The sequence below is a fragment of the Astatotilapia calliptera genome, chromosome 4 (assembly GCF_900246225.1).
Source record: "Astatotilapia calliptera chromosome 4, fAstCal1.2, whole genome shotgun sequence".
NCBI lineage: Eukaryota > Metazoa > Chordata > Actinopteri > Cichliformes > Cichlidae > Astatotilapia > Astatotilapia calliptera.
In genome coordinates this window covers 7558444-7576696 of record NC_039305.1, presented here as the reverse complement: position 1 = coordinate 7576696, position 18253 = coordinate 7558444, and the positions used below count along the sequence as shown (strand labels likewise).

The window sequence follows — 18253 nt, the reverse complement described above, 5'->3', positions numbered from 1 at the left end:
TGGAGCAACAGTTTATTGACAGCTGAGAGGAAGAGGCTGGATAAACTCATTAGGAAGGCCAGCTCTGTTCTGGGATGCACCCTGGACTCAGTGCAGGTGGTGGGAGACAGAAGGACTCTGGCCAAAATAACATCTCTGATGGACAGAGTCTCCCACCCCATGCATGTAAATGTTGCTGAACTGCAGAGCTCCTTCAGTGGCAGACTGCTGCATCCTCGATGCATGAAGGAGCGTTTCCGCAGGTCCTTCCTCCCTGCAGCTGTCAGGCTGTACAATCAGAACTGCTCCCAACAAACATAGATGTCTACATCAGTGCTGCAACAACTTCTACTGTTATAACTGCACATTACTTTTTCTCAGCTTATATATACACTAACTTATTGTAAGTTACATGTCTACTTTTTAATGCACAGGTACAATACACAATCTGCACTTTTCTAATTATTCTAAATATTCTTAACTATTTAAACATCTTTCAGTATCCTGCTCTGTTTGCACACTATCTGTACGCTAATTTTAACAACTGTACTGTACTCTGCTCTGGTAACTATTGTCCATGATGTAAAAATGTAAAAATTTTCTACACGATCAGACAAGAGTATTTTTAAAGACGGGTTTTAGTAAGTTTTTCTAAATTAACCTCCCGAAAATCTTCCTAACATATGTTTCCCTCTAGTGTATGAACACCTGTAAGTGCTACCAGAAAAATAACAAAGTGAAACGTGAAAAAATAGTGTAAAGAATTAAAACTAGCCTCTTTTCTTTTTTTAAAATACACCGTAAATCTCCCGATAGTTTTACTATACGAGCTTGAAATATGTATCATTATTGTTATTTTATTTTATTTGTTAAATACAGCTGTTAGGGCTTTTCACATTAGTTGTAATATTTCCTCTCGCCTTTGAATGCATCATAATTAAACGTCCGCCCCTTCTTCTGCACGTCAGTTCCAACATGGCGGCGCCCCACGCTGTGGACGGGGTGGAGGGAGGCAGCGGCGAAGCCGGATTGACGCTGTCGGATTCATCTACCTGTGATGTGAAGAGACCTCAGTTCGGGACACGTTTCCTTACAGACCCACGACAGGTCTTCCAGCATAACGCATGGTCGGTATCTTTTAAAAGAACTCCCCCCAATGGAGCAGACATATGTTCCTGTGCATCTCTGTCAAGGCTGCTCACTCGGACACTGTTATGACTTGCCATAGATTGTGTGTAATTCTGCGAGCCGTTATTTTTTTAACATTGACATTAATTTAATGTTAACATAACATTATGTTAACACTTAAAATAACATTAACTGAATATGGATTTCTCCTACAATGTAATCACGGGACATGGGTTGAACTGGTTGCTGAATAACATTCATAAAATTATTGCCAAGTATTTCTCTGCACCTGATTGGTCAGCCTTTCATATCTAAATACGGAGTTATTTAAAACATCTTTAACATGTAGCAAAGATTTGTGTAAAAATGTTCAGGCTACATGTCAAAGTACTTTGCAGATTTTATTACACCTGCTTACAACCCATCACCAATCTGAGTGTGAAAGTGTCATATCTTTAAGTATTTCAGGACTGAGAGTGTTTTTGTGTGCCACGTTGCTTTGGGATAATTGGGGTTTCTCACCATCAGGGACAATGTGGAGTGGACCGATGAACAAGAAGCAACCGCTAAGAAGAAAGTCTTAGAAAACAGTCAGCCGCTACCTCCAGAGAAACAAGGTTGCATCATTGCAGTTATACACATAAACCGCACAGTGTGACTGACAGTAAAGACCAGTAAGAGATGTATAGCTTATTAATCAGGAGGACAGCCATCCCCAATGTTGCATCCACTTTCCTTTCATTTTTTGTTTCTTGTGAAAGCGACCAGATCTCTGTTGCTGCTGTTAGCACAAAAAGATTGTTGCTGACATTAATTTGTAACCACTTTTTTCACCTTCAGCTTAACTTTACAGGTTATGAGATATTATAGTTTGTTTTTGTTTTTTTTATTTTGCTTTTAAATAGACTTACAAGAATTTCAGGCAAACTTTTATTCACCTTGTCATTATGAAGTATTATGTGTAGAATTTTGAGGCAAAAATTAAAGGCTGTAACATAACAAAATGTGAAACAGATGAAATGTTATGAATACTTAGTGGATACACTGTATATATAGTCTTATTAAGTACTTTAAAGTGTTTTGTGGTGATTTGTAAGCAAGGCAACATAATGCTCCATTACTTAAACACTTGCTTTACTTTGCTTTGCTTTACCTTTGCAGAGGAATACGACAGCCGGGCCAATGAGTACTGGAACGGCTTTTACACAATCCACGAGAATCGTTTCTTCAAAGACCGTCACTGGCTCTTCACAGAGTTCCCAGAGTTGGCCCCACAGTGCAGCCTGAACCATGAATCGCACCCTGGTGCCTCTGGTGCAGTAGAAAGTCAGCAGAACAGTCAGGATGGAGAGCAAAGCGGGGAACATGCAGCTTTGTCTCACACTGATGGTGACTTTCCTGGCTCGTCTGCCACCTATCGCATACTGGAGGTGAGACAGCATAACGAAAGCAAGTTAGCTAAACTTAGCTAAATTTTCAGTTAAAGGTTTTAAGAGGATTTGTTGTCATGAAACAGTTTTACTGTTTTATTTATATAAAACTCTGTACAGGTTGGATGTGGTGTGGGAAATACAGTTTTTCCAATACTAAAGACCAACAAGTAAGTGCTGGCAAAACATTTCAATCTATGTTTAAAAAGCACACATCTTATTTATTCTCTTGTAGTATAATGTGCACCATAAAACAATAATTTGCCCTTTGCAGTGATCCAGGACTCTTTGTTTACTGCTGTGACTTCTCCAGCACTGCTGTGGAATTAGTCAAGGTGAGATAATGATGATGGGATCATGAAAGGATGATCATTTCTCAGGTTGTAATCTAGCTAATAAATTAAAACTGTCCTCTTGTCATCAGAGTAATCCAGAGTACGACCCAGGGCGTTGTTATGCCTTTGTTCACGACTTGAGCGATGTAGAAGCCAATTACCCCATCCCTGATGGAACCCTTGATGTTATAGTGCTAATCTTTGTTCTATCAGCTCTGCATCCCAAGAAGTATGAACTTCTTTTTTTTTCCCCTCTTCCCTTTTGTCTTTCCTTTGGTTTCACTCGGTGGAAGTAATTAAATTGTCACTGCTTCTTATACTTTCACCCTAACTTCAGGATGCAAGCATCCATCAGTAGACTAGCACGCCTCCTGAAGCCCGGTGGAGTGATGCTGCTCAGGGACTATGGACGCTACGATATGGCACAGCTCCGCTTCAAGAAAGGTTAGTTCTGCAAGACACTGGGTTCAAAATTTTCCACAGTTTGGTCTTTAAAAATTTTTTTTACCTGCTGTAACATGCTTTTTTTTTTTTTTTTTTTTTTTTTAGGTAATTCCAAATCTGTAAAACCCATGATAGTGAATTAGAAAAGCGGTTACGAAAATGAGTGAGAGATGGTCTTAAATATGTTTAAAATGCATTAAGAACTGCTTAAAATGCAAAAAGTAACAGTAAATCCAGCTGTGCAAGAAGTTCGAATTTGAGGTTTGAAAGGGCGATATATTAATGGATGTAATATTATTATGTAATATTACCATGTTCTGGCTTATTATTTACATGACAATGATATGTTATTTTCTACAAGTTGCTGGAAAATAATGTGCTTGTGGTTTGGTTTTTTTTTTAGGAAGGTGTCTCGCCGAAAACTTTTATGTCCGAGGCGATGGAACGCAAGTATATTTTTTTACTCAAGGTACAAAAAAGGTCTTAATAAAGATTTATTGGGGTTTATTTTTGTAGAGTTGCTTTCTGATGGTGTATCCAAAAAATATTTCTGTGCTCATTTTAGATGAGCTCCATGAGCTGTTCACTCAGGCTAAGCTGGAGAAAGTGCAGAACCTTGTGGACAGAAGGCTACAGGTGAACAGAGGGAAGCAACTCACCATGTACAGGGTGTGGATTCAGTGCAAGTACCGCCAGGCTCCAGTTTAGCCACCTGGGTGTGAAAGTGGGGAGAACCCACCTGACTTGACTGTCAACTACAGCCAGAATTTAGGAAGTGAAGAGAAGGTGGTGCTTGCTTTTTCCAGTGGGTGTATGGAGTGGACATGAAAAGCTTTGTGATGAAGGGAATGCAACAGAATATTTACATACTGTAAAGGTTTTACACTATCCCAGCTGCTAAACTGCAGATGGACACTTTTTTTATGCGTAAGTTTCCTGATGGTGCAGCAGTCCTAGCTGCAATAGTCATGTCTTGTCACTTTCTTATGGAAGCCTGTTTCAGCCACTGGAAAGAAAAAAAAATTACCAGGCAGAGCTAAGTCTAAATTTCAAGTTATCTCGAAGTTTTAAGTTGGGTTGCTGAAAATTTCAATTTACTAACTAGATCTCTTAAAATATCACCTTTAATAAGTCAAAAATTTCGAAGTACTAAATCAAAACTTTGACTTGAGAAAGACAAAAACATTTTTTTCAGTGATTGTTCAGTTCAATTATTTAAGAAAGTGCTGGTTACCTGTATGTTTCTCTTCTGACATATTGTTCCTGATGTTTTGAAATAAACTGAATGATTTTTAAGATTTTCCCTTTTGTACATGCAAAATAAAAAGAAATTTTAAAAAATGAAGTTTATTTTTAATTTAGTATTTAAAATACCTTGAAAATTTCAAGGTTGTGCTTTTTTCCGATGCTACTTTGCTTTCCATCTCACGTTTAGTGGTTGACTGGCTGGTTAGGAAAAAAGACAACAAATCAGTTAGCAATTGGTTATATTAAGTCCGTAAAGCATGTGGGTGTGAACATGATGGGAACTTTCTGATAAGTGATCCTTTTAGTAACTGTGGGTGGGCGCTGGTAAATTGTATTGTGTACAGAGGCATTTGCCATTGGTCCAGACAAGAGATTTGGAGCAGGCGTGGACTGGATGAAGGTGAAAATACTTGACCAATCTCACGAGAAAATATGAGATTTTACTGATTATTGTTTACATTGCAAAAAACATGAGAACCGAACCGAATCGATCCGGATTCAGCTGAAACGCCTGCAACAGCACAACTTCCGAAATAGATTGGTTTCTTCCCTGAAGCGAGGAAGGCGACTGGAGACGAACTTTGTTTTGGTCGAGCTGACACCCAGGACCCTAAATTCATCACATCACCGGGGGAGATAAAGATAGGGGGGTAACTAACGCTAGCTTAAAGACATCATTTATACCTGGTGAAAAACGCAGGACCTCGAGGGTCGCCATTGTGTGGAACGAGATAACCCGACCGATGCACGGTATGGTCCTCGGAGAGAGGGATGTGATGGGGATCCCCGCCTAACTGGTATAGAAAGGCGGGTTTGGGATACCCGGAGTTGTCGAGGCCTCCGAGGGAATCCTCCGTCGTCAACCCTGAGCTACGCAGCGCGCTCCCGTGTCTTGATCGTTGCAATAAGCACGCGAGGGACGCGGCTGTGGATGCGGCCTAGCCTGGGAGGGTCTGCCGAGAACAGGGGGAAACAACAGAGACAGTTTCGGGGTTAACAGGCCCTTCAGAGGACCGTGAAAATATTAAATTACAGTAAGTATTTCGGTTGGTTATCGAACAAAATGACATATCTGGGCATGCCTCTCGCTAAATGGAGACTTCGTGGCACGAGCACCTGGCAAAACAGAACAGAGAAGATGCTTCTTTTTTGAGTTAGCCCGTTGGATACCTAACGCTAGCCATGTAATATGTTCGCAAAACCCCTTACTGTTTCGGGGTTCAATTTACTATTTATTTGCTTAAGCAGCCATTTGATCGAGCAGGAATAATCAACGTTTGTCTGTTCTGGGAGCATTAATTGTTTGTCAAAATCCAATCTTTATGTTACTAGCTAACGTTAACTGTTAGCTGCTGTATTGCAATGCTACGCTAAGTGATGTCCAACATCGGTAGACTTGTAGCTCATTTAGCTCATTTTTCAGTCTTGGCTGATTACTTCGCGGGTTATTCACAGGGGATCTTTTAGATCAATATGTTGTCATTATAACGTTGAGCCAGCCAAACCTGTAATGAGTAGAATTAAGGGCTGTTTGACATGGATTGACATGGACACCACAGGTTGCACTTTTTATTTCAATCCATGCAATTCATAGATAACTGACTTGGAACACAGTATTGGGCGTGTAACGTTAACCTTTACACAAGCTAGCAAGCTGGACCCTTATTGTCTATTGTGGCCATTGCTGTGAGTGTACTTGGCAGCCCCTCCATTAGTGACCTTTCATAACTCCAGCGCCATGTAACTTAGGCCTATAATGCCAGGGCGTTATCACATGATGCTATAATTTCCAAGCAATCACTACACACATCTGGCCCACGTCTTTAATGCCTATTAAGTGTGTGTTATTAGCTATATGTTGGGCTAGATTTTGCAATATATTATTGAGTAACAAAGTTTTATGGCCGGTACTTGCTGAACACATGATGTATAACATTGTTGTCAAGCTTATTGATGACTCAGAACAGGAATTTTCCACATCCATATAGTTAAAAACAGCCATGAGTCATCACAAAAGATGGCTTTTGAAACAGTGAACCCTCACTCCCACTTGAATATTCCACACTCTTCAACACCTTCCTTAATCTGTGCTCTTGTCTCTGCAGCCATGATGGAAGAACTGCATAGCTTGGACCCCCGACGGCAGGAGCTGCTGGAGGCTCGCTTCACAGGGGTCGGTGTGGCAAAGGTTTGTGTTACAGCAGATGTCACAAAGGTGAAGCATCGGAAGTCTAGTCAGAGAGCTTATTAGAATTACAGATTTTCTTAATTAAACATTTTTGTGAATCTCTTCCCTTTCTTTGTCTAACTCAGCCTCAGTATCATTCTGCTGTTTGGCCTGGACAAGCTTGGCCCCACTCCTTTTCTTTGTCTGTCTCTGGAGAAGGTTGAGCTGTGTCTGTGTTTTTTGGCTGGTGTGATATGGCATCTCTCCCTGGCTCATGATGTAGCGGCTGTATATGCAAGTGGTGATGCCTGCCAAAAAGGCCACAGACGGGACAGGGGTGGTAGAGGGAGGAGGAGTGAAAGCAGAAGAGGAATGCAGAAATGGTTCTTGACCAGGTGTAAGTGAAGGCAGCATTTAGCCTCACACCCCTTTCTTGCTACATAGATGGAGCTGTCTTTGTGGAAGGTGATCTTGGAACAGTTAGGGAGTGAGAGTCAGTGCCAGGAGTGGGCCCTGTGCCAGCCATAGGCAGAGCAGAGCCCAGAGCATGGCATGGCTGCTACCGCAGAGAAGATGGCGGCTCTTGCTAAGGCATCATGCCACAACCACCCTGTATGACAAGACAAGCAATGTGTGTGTGCGTGGGGGTTTAGAAAGTGAGGGACAAGTAATTCTACAAATCGCTCTGAAGAAATATGGGTTGGTGGTCTAAAAGCCTTCAATCTTACATAGAAGTTTTGAGTTTTTTCTTTGACCTTGGAAAGCCTCGTGGCACTGCTACTGTATTTGTTATCACTGACTTGGCATGAAAATTGTTGTCCTTTGCAGACAAAGATGTAGAGCACCTTTTGATAATGGAGCATAGGGGGGTTAGAATCTGTTGAAAAGTGCCCCCTTTTTTTGTAAAACAACCAAGATATGAATTTGGAGGGGGTTAAAAAGAAACCATCATTCGTAAATGATGCAAGGCATCTTTTCAATGTCTTTCTCTGGAGAGGGGCACTAGTTAAGACTATAGTGAACAGGAGAAAAATAGATGACATTATCTAAAGGTGACGGAGAGACAGAGGAATACATCCCCAGCAGCATGCCTAATGTTCAGCCATTTTAGGAGGGTTCAGTGAGAGAGCTCTAGTGTGCTCTGAATGACTAAGTATCTCTCCCTGATTGGACAGTGCCTCCTGAATTTTGATGTGAATCACTTGATTGACAGGCATCACCTAGGGAACCAGCATTAGAACCGATGCAGGTCTACATTCTGTGGGAAGTTAATGGTGATGGTATTTAGCCAAGCCTCCGCATCCTTTCCCTCAGTTTGTCACCCATTTTACTCTCTTTTCAAACTCGTTCTCTCTCGCTCTTGCTCTCTCTCTTTCTCTCACACACGGGCATGCATTTTGAGGATGAAATTTTATTTCTACATGTCTCTTGCACCTTTTAAGCATATGTGTGGTTATTTGCTCTCTGTAAATTCTCTCATGTATTTTTACCTGATTTTTAATAGGGCTCAGGTCAGAATCAAAATGAGTCATCCAATCAGAGTCTATGCAGTGTGGGCTCTCTCAGTGACAAAGAGCTAGAGGTTAGTCTCAACCCTTACAGCATTATTTTTTTGTTGTTGTTTATGTTTTTGTTTTTTTAATGCCAACCCCATCTCTGGGTGTTACATTGTAATGCATTTGGCTGATGCATGCGACTTTCCTCACAGACTCCTGAGAAAAAGGCAAATGACCAGAGAGTGAGGAAACGCAAAGCAGACCACTTTGACAGCCAAGGTAGGATTGTCTCTGAGTTCTTTTTATCATGTATCCCACATTTCCTCAGCTTTTTCTGAACTCCTCGATTCTCTGTTCCAGCCAAAGCAGGAGCAAGAGGACATAAAATTAGTGATTATTTTGAGGTGAGTGGCAGAAAATGTTCTCCCTTTTTTTGTGCTGGGAACAGCTAAGCTCACATCCCCTGGAATGCTTCAGTGTGGGGGATATAATATTTCACATATCTTCTAACACCTTCTTATAGCCACCTTGGTCTTTTCCATTGAACTGCTTTTTTCTTTTTCTTCTTCCATTCGTTCTTCCTTTACCTGTCTATCAGTTTGCGGGAGGTAGCGGTCCTGGTACCAGCCCTGCCAGGGGAATTCCACCAGTGGTCCGCTCTTCCCCACAGCACTCTCTGTCCAACCCCCCTGTCATGGTGAGCATGTTTGCTCTATGGTCTTTCTTGTGCTTTTCTTTACTCTTATTTATTTATTTATTTATTTTTCAAATCTCAGCTCTTTCCATTGTCTCTTTCACTTGTCTTATTAAGAAGATGTGAAGAATCAAATGTGGTCTATAAATGCCCCTGTACAGAAACTGTGTTTAGTGCAGTACAATGCAGTTAGCAGTTAAAACCAAGGAAAAAAAAGTATTGAATGAGAAATGGCTTATTTAGTACCGTTTGTCAAACATAAAGGCAGCTATTAATGTTATAATCAAAAAGAGTTTAGATAAACCTGTTGCACATTTGCTACTTTTGTAAACCAGAGGCCGTGCATCTCTCCAAGTAAAATGAATTGTTTAATACACCTGAGCTTCTTTTTGTCATCCAAAACTTTAGACTTGCCTATTTTATCTCATATGCTTCTCGTTTACTCTCAGATTGCGGTTTCCATAAATGTTCTTGTTCCAGATTGCTATCATGTTTTATCACAACTATTGTGATGAAGGCGACTGATGAGTGTTTCTATCTTCCAGGTGCAGCAAGGAAGCCCGTCATCCGTCAGCTCCAACACAGAACACTCCTCTTGTTCACTGAAGCCTCCTTCTCTTCACGTGCTCCACAAAGCCACACAGGTACTGGACACGCTCTTCCAGCTGGTTGTTTGTCTGGTTTAACTCTTATTTGAGTTGTAAGTTGGTAAATAGTCAGCATATGTACCAACAAGTCACAAGCAGTCATTATAAGATGGAAGATATTGTTAGATGAAACTACTTGTTGCACTGCATTTCACTGTGATGTAGACTGAGCCAGCATTAACCGACACTTTTGTGCTCAATGTACCCTTTAGTCTGACCTTACTATAGAGAAACTAACAGCAATGGAGAACAACAAGAACTCTGACCTGGAGAAGAAGGAGGGCCGCATAGACGATTTGTTGCGGGTACTAATCTCATTACACTTCACCCCTGCTACTCTGCTTGCAATTTTCATTAGTTTTGAGAATATCATGTTTTCTGTCTTGGTTTTTTTTTCACTCAAGGCATGTTAGAGTTGACATTTCTGCTTTTATAAACAAGTATTCTTTTTGTTCATTCTTCATATATGAACGTTTTTGTGCTTTATTATATGTTCTCTTCCAGGCCAACTGTGATCTGAGGAGGCAAATTGATGAACAACAGAGAATGCTAGAGCGATACAAGGAACGTTTAAATAAGTGTGTGACCATGTCCAAGAAGCTTCTGATTGAAAAGGTATGTTTATGCATTGATGTAATTTTAAACTATTAGTTTCCAAAGTGAATAAGTCATTAAATTAATGAGCTACTTGAACAAATCCTGAAATACGGCACTTCACAATAAATATTCCAGCTTTAATGCCTGCCTTTCTTCCCTCCCCTTGTTTCAGTCTAAACAAGAGAAGATGGCATGTCGGGATAAAAGTATGCAGGATAGGCTTCGACTGGGTCATTTCACCACAGTGAGACACGGTGCATCTTTTACTGAGCAGTGGACAGATGGATATGCTTTCCAAAATCTTATCAAGTGAGGCTCTTCGTGTTTAATGCATTAAGTATTTGTGCTAGTTTAAATGTCAAAATCCAACTGTAAAAATTATTTTCTTTGTTTTTCCAGCATTTGTAGCAAGCAGAATCATAGTTTGAATGCTTTGTTGTGTCAAACACATTTGCTTTCCTAACAGGAGCACCTTATACTCTCTGTAGGCTCCCATTGTTAATCTTTTTGTATTATATATTTATTTTAGTTTATTTTATTATTCATATTATTCTCTGTGTGGGGATTATGCTGGAGCGGCTAGGGGATGAAGGACAGGTTGGTGAACGATGGGAGAAGAAAGCAGAGGAATAGAAAAAGAAAATGGACAGAAAGAAAGAAAACTCAAATGATACACAGCACATGAAAGACAAAACAATGGGAGGTGCACGGTCCATTTTTCCTGCTAATGTATTGTCTATTTCCAGACAACAGGAAAGAATCAACTCCCAGCGAGAGGAGATTGAAAGGCAGAGGAAGCTGCTAGCCAAACGCAAGCCACCCTCCATGGCTCAGACTCCACCACCAAGCCTTGAGCAAAACAAACGCAAAAGCAAGGCCAATGGAGCAGAAAGTGAAGCGTATGATGCTTTTGTTAATTTCTTTTCTCTTTTATACCAGATATCATCCCTCTGTATATTTATTTGGAGCTGCCTTTTTTATTTTTTCTTCTTTTTTTTTTGGTCTTGCAGGTTATCACAGGCAGAGTACCATGAGCAGGAGGAAATCTTTAAACTAAGATTAGGCCATCTGAAGAAGGTAATCCTCCATGTTTTTGATGCCAGTTGCTCATTATGAACTTTTTCGTTAGTTGTTTTGTTTTGTTGCACAGCTTCTGACATTTATATTTTGTTTTGCAGGAAGAGGCTGAGATCCAAGCAGAGCTAGAGAGATTGGAGCGAGTGCGAAATCTTCACATACGCGAGCTGAAAAGGATCCATAATGAAGATAATTCCCAGTAAGATTTCTTAGTCCCATTTCAGACATGGAGTACAGTCAAGCTCTGAAATTTTCTGGGGATATGTTCCTAGAGTACCTGTGAATTTAATAAAAATAAAAGGCCTATAAGTGCCTATTTTTATTGTCGTTCAAAGGGCCATAAAAATTTGTGGAGGATATTTGCCATTTCTGCAAAATTGCAGAATGTCTACGAACGCTTATTAGTTAGGTTCTAAGGAAAAATTCACGAATGACTGAGGCCATGAACTCTGAACTGTGATTTTGCAGGGGTACAATGTACACAGCATTGCTGTTAAAGTGACACCTTAGTCATTCTTAGATAAGGTGACTTTAATTTTAATGTGTTCATACATTCCAAATCCATTTGATTAATTCCTGAACTTCACCTGTGATAATATATGCAGTTTTTTCCCTTTGTTCTCTTACTAAAAATGAATAGAGCAAAATTTGTTTATTGTGCATACAGACACAGAGTGAGTGAAGTAAGGAATCCTTGTTTTGGAGAACCAAGCTGTCTAAAAATAAAATGTTTTATGATGACCAAAATTGTAAATCTAATCTGATTATACATTGGGATTGACAGCACGGTAAGATGGACTGTTATAACTTAAAATAAGTAATGATAGTTAGATGGTTTAAAATGCTGTGTTCAAATAATTGATTAGGGTTGTACCCATTTCAGACTTCACTTCCTGAATTTTGTTTTTTTACTTATATTGGTGTCTAATCCTTTGAAAGCCTATTTGTCAGTGTAACTGGCTTCACTCCAAGTTCTATGTTAAAACGGATAACAAGTTTCTGGCTCCAGGTCAGTAATGTTGCTTTGTTACCAAATTGTTTAGTTGGGGTAAAATGCCCTCAGTGTTGGATAGTTCTTTTATTTTCTTCATCTTTCTCCTCCACCAAAATAATCTGGGGTGTCCTTCTGCTCCTAATACTTTTTTTTTTTTTTTTTTTTTTATAAACTCCGTTCTGTGCAGATTCAAAGATCACCCTACGCTAAATGACCGATACCTGCTACTCCATTTACTTGGACGGGGAGGTTTCAGTGAAGTTTACAAGGTGAGTGAGTAATGAGGAAAGAGACTGATCAGTCTTTCTTTCTTTTCTTGCATTTTCATATATATATATATATTTTTGTCCATGTTTTGCTGCCTTTACAGCATTTTCAAGTAAACGATTACTTGAAACGAAAACGAAATATTAATAAACAGGACTTAAATCTGAAGTTCTGCTTTACCTAATGAAGCAATGGCTGCTACAGATGCTTACTGATTCACTTTTTTCCAGGCCTTTGACCTAACAGAGCAAAGGTACGTTGCGGTCAAAATTCACCAGTTAAACAAGAACTGGAGGGATGAGAAGAAGGAAAATTATCACAAGTGAGTGCTTTGCCATTTTGAGGCAATACTTTGGTATATTTAACACAGCTTTGACTGATCTTCTGTGCCATTGTAAAGTCACTTCATTTTAACTTCATTGCATAAATCCTTTATTTTCAGACATGCTTGCAGAGAATATAGAATCCATAAAGAGCTGGACCACCCACGAATAGTTAAACTTTATGACTACTTTTCACTTGACACTGACTCGTAAGTCATTGCTTTTAAAACAAATACTTGAAACTTGCACCACATTCTGCCAAGGTGCTTAAACACTTCTTCTTTGTTTTGAAACAGGTTCTGCACAGTCCTGGAATACTGTGAGGGTAATGACTTGGACTTCTACCTGAAGCAGCACAAGTTAATGTCAGAGAAAGAGGGCCGCTCCATCATCATGCAGATCGTTAATGCCCTCAAGTACCTCAATGAGATCAGACCGCCCATTATCCACTACGACCTTAAACCCGGTAAGTCTTCATTTTTGCTTTTGCATTGTTAGAGCTTGGCACATTTCTTCTTTATGTTCAATAAATAGTAATACCATCAGTAAAATTAACTACTTGCCTTCCTGCTGCAGCAGTTTTTAAACTGCCTAATAGAGTGCACCGCACTGGTTATTAACAAGGAGCAAACCCTCATTCATTCATAACCAAGTAACTTTCTTTTTCTTTTTTTTTTAATACCTTAATCAGAAAAAAAAAAAACATCTAAGATTAGCAATGTGTTTTACAAGAGTGTTGTGGGTTGACTTAGGTGTCATTAACCTGGCATGTTTTTTGATGTTGGAAGAAACTGGAGGTTCTAGAGAGAGCCTGTGCAAGCACAAGGAGAAACATGAAAACTCCAGAGAAAGACCCTGCCTGGGTTTGAACTTTTTGTGGAATAGAAGTGCTAAACATAGATCCACTGTGCTAGCTACCATCTTATTTTATATTGGATATTTTCTTTCGTGCCTGTGAATCTTTTCCCCTCTCTTTTCAGGTAACATTCTGTTAGTGAACGGCACTGCTTGCGGGGAGATCAAGATCACAGACTTTGGCCTGTCAAAGATCATGGATGATGACAGCTACAACTCGGTGGATGGGATGGAGCTGACTTCACAGGGAGCAGGGACGTACTGGTAATATTTGCGCTGAAAGATAACGGTGTTTAGAAAAGTCAGAAACGAATGTACATGAGTGGGAAACAAGTCTTATCGAGCCTGCTGTTAATTGTTAAAGCTTGTATAAAAATTAGCCAATGAATTTCTGCAGATAAGTAGGAGAGAAATTTTCACACAACAGCTATCCGGTCTTTAAATGATGACGTGATGAATACTGCTCTGTATGTTGTTCTATTTAATTTCAACAAGCCCCTAAAAACAGTCAGTGATCACTGTCGGCTTCTCTCGCTTTTTATTACTGCTAATCATTTTAAAGCTACGTTTTTAAACCCTTACGATGTAACTACAGCTCAGCCCATGCAGCAGTATATTGACTAACCTCGTATTGTGGATGGATTATCTCAGTTGTTCTCCTGACTGAAATTTGGCCCATTTACAGCATCCTGCCATCCGAGTGCATTTGCCACTAACCATTGGGAACCCTCACATTAACGTTTATCGAGTGGAAAAAAGTCCTTGTTCGTTAGCGTTCGCCCTCCAGCCTCACTGTTTATATTATGCTAACATAGCTGTGTCGCTAGCGATCACGTAGCACATCATTATATACCAGCTAGTCCAACTTCAGTAACCCTACAAACGTCACTGCTGTTTACTTTCCTGTCTTCATTTATGTTGGAGGTGATAGCAGAGCTGTACGTGTTATTTTTTTCAGAAATCTCTCAGTCAGAACATGGTATATTATATTTAGATGGAAGCTAGCGAGCTAACTTCCTGCTAACTTCTAACTCTGTTAAATTTCATAAATTCTGTTTTCATGGATGCCTGGATGTTAAATTTAACTGTTACACCCGGTAAAGCAGCAACGCTGATCATTTTATTACAGATGAAAGAATTTAGACAGTTTTTCAACTCTTAGTAATGCTGCAGTGATCATTTGACTTGGTGACCTGCAGCGGAGTTTGGGCCCAGACATGGCTAATGACGTCAGACTTAAAGACTGAATTGGTAAAGAGAAACCATAGAGTGTTTCTGGTAGGTGGGACGTTGCTAAAATATGACACAGCTGCACAATGAAAGCTGAGCAGGCTTATAGTCAATGGAGACGGGAATTTTGTCAGATTGTCCAGCACACTGTCTGGATTGTCTGAAGGGAATGAAATTGCAAAGGAGTGAAATTAAGGGGCACTTGCAGTCACTTATGTTGAATAACTGCATTTCTTCTTAATATTGGCAGGGTAGAAATATTCAGTGTTTGTGTCATTGTAGTTGAACGGTCGAGGAATAATACCATAACAATGGAGAGAAAACATAATCAGGATAATGCATGTAAAACAAAAAACTGAAGTGAGGTTGTGGCTAAAAAGCATTTAAAGCAGTCCTCTACTGGTAGTAGTTGTAATGTTTTTGTTAATGGCTGTTTCTGCAGTTCTGGTTTGTGTATAAGTGCATATGTAAAGGTCATCTTGCAATTTAACTCTGATTGCCTGGTTTTTATTTAGAGTGCAATGTTTATTTAAATAATTGCTATGCTATTGAATGCACCTTGAAAGTCCAGACAGTATAATTGGGCTTGCTGAAATTCATGAATATTAACATAGCTCCCGTCTTCTTTTTTAGGTACCTTCCCCCAGAGTGCTTCGTTGTTGGCAAGGAACCACCCAAAATCTCCAATAAAGTTGACGTGTGGTCTGTGGGAGTCATTTTCTACCAGTGTTTGTATGGCCGCAAGGTAGGAAACTCGCGCTGAATAAACATTTTAATAAGACAGCTGAGCTGCAGTTGGGATAATTTTAGATTTTTTTTTTCCACATTTATTTTTAGAGAAAAGAAACTTAGTGTAACTGCACTGTATAACAGCGCATGTGCATTATTTATATTCAGTTTTTGTAGATCAACTTGGTATTGTTGGTTTGGTTTTTTTTGTTTTGTTTGCATCATCCATTTAATATCCCAGAAATATTGGTGTTATTCCCTTCTATGTTTATATTTATGCCTCTTTGTTTATCTATTTGTATCTCTAGTTCTACACTTCATTTTATTTGCTTTGTTGTCTGTTGTATGTGTGCTGCTATGACAACTCAATTTCCCTCTGGGATTAATAAAGTTTAGCTGATTCTTATCACATTTAACACATTCTAAATGGCACGTAGAGACTGACCTGGCTCAGGCAGAAGCAGTGTTTGTGCATGCCTACATTTTATTTCATTAAAGCTAACATACTGTCCAACAACAACACAAAAAATATCAGCACAAACATTTACACTTGTAACTTTCAAATATATCTGTAGGCCATTCTTTTTAAAAGGTAAACTGCACATTTGGTAGTTTCTCATCCTTATTCCTCAAATTAACCCCTTAGAAATATATTGCAAATGCCTCCCAAATTGTTTTCATTCTCCTGTGTCAAAAAAAAGCCTTTTGTTTTGTTTTGTTTTAACTGCTTTTTGCTTTTGCAGCCTTTTGGCCACAATCAGTCCCAGCAGGACATTTTACAGGAAAACACCATCCTGAAGGCGACAGAAGTTCAGTTTCCCCCTAAACCTGTAGTCACACCTGAAGCTAAGGTATTGCACTCATGATTTTTGGCTTTGCATTTTCAAATACTTCAACTGTAATGCTTTTTTTTTTTTTTTTTCTTCTCTCCTTAAAATCTCTGCAGTCAAGTGCACGTACTGTCCTTACACCCTGTTTTTTGTTCACTTTCCAGGCCTTTATAAGGCGCTGTCTAGTCTACCGTAAGGAGGACCGCATTGATGTGCACCAGCTGGCCAGTGACCCCTTCCTTATGCCCCACATCCGCAAGTCAGTGGCCTCGTCGGGCACCTCAGGCATGGCAATGGCTTCCACATCCAGCTCCTCCAACAGCAGCGCCTCAAACTGAGCCCACGCCCCTTAACTGACTAGTGAACTGAATTCATTTAAAAGGGTGGGGTGGGGCGGGAGCGACGCTATACTGTGTCACCCCCCTCCTAACAGCATCCCACCTTGCCATGAAATGCCCAAGGGGAAACTGGTCAGATGGCAGCAAGGGGTGGGTGAGAAGTCATGGATGGTTTGGGGAGACAACATGTCACCCTTCATCCTTCTCATATCCATCTACCCCAGCCCACCTGTCCTGCTTTCTCAAAAGGGTGACATGACATCGTTCTAGGGGTCAAAGCCCTGGATGACTCACATAGCAAGGGGTGAGTTTTTGCAGCGTGTTGGTGAAAAATGGGGTTCAATGTTCCGGAGCTTTCTTTTCTGCTTTAGGGGAAAAAAAGAGAAAATAAAATGAAGTATAGAACTGCTTCAGCTTGGCCAGATGGAAAGGACTGTGGAAGACCTCATACCTATACACACTCACAGATACATCCATGCATGAGCCATTCTGGTCCAAGGTAGTCTGAATTCCGCTAGCTCAAATATTTTTGTTTTCATTTCCCTGAACTTAACTGAGGGAACCAGTCGGGGGGCTGTTATTGTATTGAACCCTAAATATCTGTGGCACTATGTCATTCAACCTGCTGTTCTGGGAACCCTTGCCTCGAATAAATTCCAGACCTGAATAGTCTGTGACGAGGAGGGACAGAGTTGACAGTCTCATGTACCCCCTCCCTCGCATATCCTCGTCAAACTCCTGTGACCAAAGCGTATAACTTCCAGATGGTGGCAGTGTTTCACCTCTGTTTTTATAATGAATGGTTTTAGAGTTGTGCTACTTGATATGGGGTGGAAGCTGTTGAGAGGAGATCCCTTTTAACATTTTTTTTTTTTTTACTTCTCAATTTAAACCAGTTTAATGGGGAAAACTGTTGTTTTTCAAGTTGCCTTTAATTAGAACTGTTAATGTTTTGTTTGCCCCCTTCCCCACTCCCCCACCATAAACACACATATTTATTTAGGTATGTTTGAATTTATTTTTGGACAATAAAATGCAAGGGACTGGTTTACTTTATAGTACTGTTGGGGGAGATTGGGCCTTAGCAGAAAGTTGCATAAAACATTAAATACTATTGGTTAAAATGTGTCTGTTGTTCTTGTTTTCTGTGTGTGTGATGGGGTTACCATTGCATCTTTCTTTCGATCTTCATTTTAAATGCAGGTGTATTCATGAGCATATGTATCTTTTTAATTATTTGTCCCTTCGATGTTCCTTTAGAATCGATTTAATTGACTATGAATGAAATTTGCATTCAGCCCCATTTGGCTGCAGATGGGTTGAGTCACTATTTCCAGTCATTATGCAAATGTTCTGTTTATAAAGTTAGGGAAACCTGCAGTCATAAAGTATTTTTTCCCACTGAAAATGCTACGTCCAGATGAACAGAATCAACTTTTTGGGAC

The 18253-nt window shown here is 39.9% G+C and overlaps 2 protein-coding genes across 6 annotated transcripts; both read left to right on the top strand.

Annotated features, from left to right (window-relative positions):
- The first annotated feature begins 907 nt into the window (after positions 1-907).
- mettl2a (methyltransferase 2A, methylcytidine) lies at positions 908-4647 on the top strand. The gene is made up of 9 exons (XM_026163654.1): positions 908-1106; positions 1636-1724; positions 2269-2537; positions 2658-2707; positions 2812-2872; positions 2962-3101; positions 3210-3316; positions 3720-3785; positions 3882-4647. Exons 1-9 carry the CDS (start codon positions 955-957, stop codon positions 4022-4024), a joined length of 1077 nt encoding a protein of 358 aa, XP_026019439.1. The 5' UTR covers positions 908-954; the 3' UTR covers positions 4025-4647.
- Positions 4648-4842: 195 nt separating this feature from the next.
- tlk2 (tousled-like kinase 2) lies at positions 4843-17936 on the top strand. Of its 5 annotated transcripts, XM_026164334.1 has the most exons (21): positions 4846-5598; positions 6670-6752; positions 8236-8313; positions 8440-8506; positions 8588-8631; positions 8826-8924; positions 9467-9565; positions 9781-9873; positions 10073-10183; positions 10338-10474; positions 10912-11064; positions 11176-11242; positions 11344-11441; positions 12424-12505; positions 12734-12825; positions 12946-13035; positions 13123-13292; positions 13807-13945; positions 15545-15656; positions 16384-16491; positions 16635-17935. In XM_026164334.1, the coding sequence occupies exons 2-21, from the start codon at positions 6672-6674 to the stop codon at positions 16806-16808; spliced, it is 2094 nt and encodes a 697-aa protein (XP_026020119.1). In that variant the 5' UTR covers positions 4846-5598; positions 6670-6671; the 3' UTR covers positions 16809-17935. The 5 variants fall into 5 exon arrangements, with proteins under 5 accessions (XP_026020117.1, XP_026020115.1, XP_026020118.1 ...); XM_026164332.1 differs by having other exon boundaries at positions 4843-4964; positions 10912-11242; positions 16635-17936; XM_026164330.1 differs by having other exon boundaries at positions 4844-5598; positions 10912-11242; positions 16635-17936.
- Positions 17937-18253: the final 317 nt, after the last annotated feature.